We start from the raw sequence: 4797 nt of genomic DNA, 5'->3' as shown, positions 1-4797 counted from the left end.
TGCAATGAGATTCTGAGTGGCATGAGCAGTTATGTGTAACCTGGTGTGTTTTGAAACAGTGGTCAGTGACTAGGCGGGGACATTTCCTCTGAATAGCCTAACTGACAAGACTAGCTCACAGAGAGAGGGACTTAACAGCACAGCTCAATAGACAGATCCAGTTTAAAAATCTTTTCCCTGAAAAACGGATGGTACACAGGAGGGCGGTCATGCAGGCAAACAATCCGAAAGGGGCGAGGCATAAAGACAAAGCCAAAAAGCAAACTAAGTTACTTGACAGACACGACGCTAACATAGGCAAACAGAGTGCCGGAATATCTCAAGACAGGTTAACAATCAGTTTTTATGTCAAGTTCATTACTCTTCAACTTACAAGAGAGAGTGTTATCACAAGTGCTACCCTTCATGTGAAGGAAGCTCACTGAGTCTTGGATATAGACTGCAGGAAGTGCATGTGCAGAATCCTATTAGCAATGGTCCAAACAAAAAACAGTGAATGATGCATAACTTACATCATATTATTGTATAACTTTATAGGACACATCCAACTCTCCTCATCTCTGTTCTCTGTCCATTTTGCCCTTCATTGTTACGAATTAAAATGCTCTGTGACATTTCATCTTTTCTCTCTAAATGCAGAATAAACTATGGCAGAGCAAGACATGGCGACAGCAGCAAAAAACGTCTGGACCTCTAAACTGAAAAGTGTCTTTAAAGAGAGCCATGTGGTGTCAGACATGTTTTTTGGCTTCATCATATTTTGCTTGGAGAAGTTCATAGAGAAGGAGTTTACATGCCCCTGCAAAGTTCCCTGGAACTGTCTGCTTGCAACTGCATATTTTTTTTCCCCTGCAGTTGCAGTCTTTCTGCTACTGATGAAAATCAAAGACTTCCAGGTCAACATGGATTCAAAGGAGAGATATAAAATCCTGCTTTCCAGCTTTTTCCTGGCCATACTTTGGATCCTCATTGTGTTCTGGGATGGTCGAAGTTTTGCCTGTGCAAGAACATCATGGTCAGGCAGCTATGTAGAAATTGACAAAGCCGCCCCTCAGAAATGGTGCAAACCAGCCAACCTCACACCATCACAAGAGTCTGACTATATAAACAAGACTCAGCATTTTTTTTCTCTGTCTCAGGTAAGGAACAATCTGATGTCACTCAAAGTACTGTGGTTTGTTTTGTATTTGTTAAGGTGTTAAGGAAATGTTGCTGTTACTTTCAGAGTGCACAACTTTACAGTTGGCACCCCATACGTTTGTGCTTCCTTTATTATTTCCTTTAGCATAGACTACACTGGACTGTCCTTTACAAAAGCAAAGGAGATAATGTTGTCCCACAATTCCTTGTGGGAGAAATTAAGAGATGAACTATTCACATAATGGTTCATCATAAACGTAATGTTCAACAAATATTTTCATTGAGAAGAACTGCTGCACACTCTGCTGAAATATTTATTTGATTACAATGTTTCGGTCTGTCAGCAGAGACTACATGAAATACAGAAATATTGTAATCAATAAAATTTTAATATTTCAGCAATATGAGACTTCTTCACACAAGGTGTACAGAAATAAAACAATTATTAGCATACTAACTGGTATTCATGTTGATATGGAACACATTACCGTGAGTGACTAATCTCAATGTGGTCATCATTTGGTTTCGCTGTGACTAAAAGCCTATATTCCTTCATTTCAATTCTAATTTTAGTAATTAAGAAATATTTTTCACCTGTTTTTTTTTAATTTATATAGCCTGACAACACAATAAGAACACACACGGCAAAAGGATCTTGGATGTGATAACAATCTGATTGTTTTAGTGCCAAGATTGTCTTTTCATGAAGTCATTATGAATTCTCTTTCACATCTTTCCTTGACCTCATCGCATTTTTAATCAAGGTCAAGAAAAAGTGTTTGGGAAAAGACCCAGGATGTTTTTTTTTTTTTAAAAAACGATATTCGTCTGCAGCCTCAAAGTTCTGTGAAGCTCTGGTACAGTGCTGCTTTGAGCCAAATGTAAATGTTAGCATGCTAACATGCTGCTATTCAGCACGCAACTTTTCTTTTTTTTAAAACATGCTCACAGTCTTATTTTGTCCCCTGTTATCATGTTAACATTTGCTAATCAGCATTATTGAATTCAAAGGCTTTTTTTGGAATGAAAGTTTCAAAAACAAAGTTGCCAAAGCATAAAAATACAGTTATAATAATGGATAGGATCATATGGATGTTGACACATATTTCTCTCTTCCTAATTATACAACTGCTGTATAGGTAGATGAAAATCGTTTTGTTTAGGTTCATTAAAGGAACAATTAACAATATATTAATTAAAAAAAAAAAAAGTCATAGATATCAATTGAATACAAATAAAGCAATGAAGTGGAGTCAATAAAAAGGCAGTGTGAGCTCTGAAGAGGTGAAGTTCAGCTGGTATGAGTAGTTGTATTCGTTTCTTAGGTTGTGACATGCACTGACATGTCTTTCTGCTTCTATGGCACTGACTAGTTTCTCTAAGTAGATGTTGTATTTCATGGTAATCCATGCTGTAGGCCTACTAGATGACATACACCTGTGATGGACTAACTTTATTTTTTTAAAAAATCCAGTGCTGATAAGCAGCTTTAACTTGTTTGTCTTTTTCTGTTTTTCCTTTGGTCTCTGGTTTAGGGCATTGGAATGGGGCTGTTCATCGTGCTCATTTTGGGAAGCGTAGTGTATTTTTTCAGTCATGACGTCAAAGGAAAAGGGGAAGCGCCTGAGCCCACAATTAAACAGGACATGGAGTTAGTTGACATCCTTCCCCAAGTCGCAAGTCCAGAAAGAGTGAAAAAAGAGTGCGCTAAAAAAGGAAGGGCAACCATCTGAGCCCAAAACTGATGCGAATACTGAGTTACTTGGCATTCATCCTAATGTCTGATTTCATATAATAAAGAACTGTTAGAAAAAAGCTTGCATTACAGCTCATTCTACCAATAATGGATTATGCAGATGTTATATATCAGTCTGCTGCAAAAGTCAGCCTTCTTACTCTTAATGTAGCTTTTAATACGTTTTGCAGATTTGTTCTTGGCTGTCCTTTTACAACTCAAAATTGTCCAATGTATGTAACTTTTAATTTGTCCTCTCCCATCATACCAAGACAGCAATTATGGTTGCAGCTCATTTTCAAATGCATAAATTTCAATTATCCTCAGTATTTGAAATCGTTCATGGCCCCTTTTATCTTGAATTATCAATTGAAACAGTCCCTTTTTTCCTGTTCAGTCCCTAATCATGAGCTTAAAAAAAGCCTTTATGTTTAAAGCCTCTTCTGATTGGAATAATGTACCTGTACATATTTATCAGCTGTCCACAATAATGTCTCTATAATTGTGTTTTATTACTTTGTTTATTTTCTAACCATTTAAAGCTTTGTCTAGCGTATGATCTCCTGATTTTATATGTGTTGTTACTTAATACCTATTGATTTATTTTGTTTTTGGTGTTTGGTTTTTGTCTCTTTTTTTTCTTTTTAGTCATTGCTGCCTCTTTGTTTTTGACATATTTGGTATTATTAATTTATCCTGTTACTTTTTTCTGTTAAATGTTATGTCTAATTGTCCTTATACTGAATTATTTTTGTTGAGGATCCTCTTCAAATTATATGATGCATCTCAAGAGGTTATTTCTTTAAAAAAAATAATCATAGTGTGCCATGTTTTGAATCTTACATTTATGATTTAAATAGATTTAAATAGAGGTCAGTCTTATTTACATGCCACCATAACAAGAAATACCTTTTATTTTAACATTTCAACAACTTCACATGAACTTTAATATGAATTTCTTATTAAAGCAAGAGCTGTAAACAGAGCAGTAAAATCAATGCTTATTGTATGTCTCATTACACATTGGTCCTTCTGTGTGAGGACATAAAACGTCTGGAATTAAAAACAAATCAAACATGAAATGATAATATGTAACATGCATTTCTTTGTCATGTAGGCTATGATTTTACTGTATAGCAATGAAATATAAAGCTTAAATTACAATTATTTGTCTTTTGTCTCTAGTAATTTGAGGAATTGTTTCTAATTAATGCATTATTGTATCTTTCAGTTTTGAGGGAATCCACATTTAGTTACTTAACTTACTCTACAATTTTTTCAAACCATAACCAAGTGATTTTGTTGCCTCAATGTACCCTTCAACCCCTTCTTTCTGCCACTCAAAGCCAGGGGATTTTTTTAATTTATTTTTTATTTTTTTGCAATATTGGCGATCTTTTTCTAACAATAACTGAGTAGTTTTACCTTCATTTTCTGTCAACCCCCTCTGCATAAAGACACAATGCAAAAGGCTACTCTTGGCATCATTTCAACAATGATCAGGGCTACAGCCAAAGTAGCAAAAAATGACATGTAAGCATTGTATTGTGTTGGGAATTTCAAGAATTGTTTAGTATGCCTGCAATTAGCTTGGGCAACTACCTGGTGGAGATCGACTTTGAAATTTCATGAATTTACACTGGATCATATTTAACCACCTGACATTTATTTAACTATCTGTGACGATAGTTATTAAAACGGTCTGACGACGCTGATATATTCATCAGCGTCAACCTCTACTCTTATCATCAACCCTAATCTGTCATCAGTAACAACACTTTCCAAATTACAAGGCCGTTCTCTGCACACACCTGACGACACAATAGGACCTGCTGCACTTCCATCTCTGCTCTAACATGTAAGATATTTCTCTCATTTCTTTTATTGTCCATATTTTCACGCAGAAACCTTCTGCTCGTGTA

At 35.6% G+C, this 4797-nt stretch overlaps 1 protein-coding gene across 1 annotated transcript; it reads left to right on the top strand.

Annotated features, from left to right (window-relative positions):
* The first annotated feature begins 286 nt into the window (after nucleotides 1-286).
* LOC121937919 (calcium homeostasis modulator protein 3-like) lies at nucleotides 287-3435 on the top strand. Its single transcript, XM_042481209.1, has 3 exons — nucleotides 287-328; nucleotides 640-1139; nucleotides 2676-3435. The coding sequence occupies exons 2-3, from the start codon at nucleotides 648-650 to the stop codon at nucleotides 2871-2873; spliced, it is 690 nt and encodes a 229-aa protein (XP_042337143.1). The 5' UTR covers nucleotides 287-328; nucleotides 640-647; the 3' UTR covers nucleotides 2874-3435.
* The last annotated feature ends 1362 nt before the right edge of the window (nucleotides 3436-4797 follow it).

This window comes from Plectropomus leopardus, unplaced genomic scaffold (genome assembly GCF_008729295.1).
Source record: "Plectropomus leopardus isolate mb unplaced genomic scaffold, YSFRI_Pleo_2.0 unplaced_scaffold27873, whole genome shotgun sequence".
Taxonomy (NCBI): domain Eukaryota; kingdom Metazoa; phylum Chordata; class Actinopteri; order Perciformes; family Serranidae; genus Plectropomus; species Plectropomus leopardus.
The sequence above is the reverse complement of the archived record's forward strand: the minus strand, read 5'-3'. Positions and strand labels throughout refer to the sequence as shown.

Bases quoted from the DNA above. Each gene is read 5' to 3' on its own strand.
- LOC121937919 (XM_042481209.1), top strand. From the start codon at position 648: ATGGCAGAGCAAGACATGGCGACAGCAGCAAAAAACGTCTGGACCTCT. The intron at 1,140-2,675 runs GTAAGGAACAAT...TCTCTGGTTTAG, and splicing joins ATTTTTTTTCTCTGTCTCAG to GGCATTGGAATGGGGCTGTT.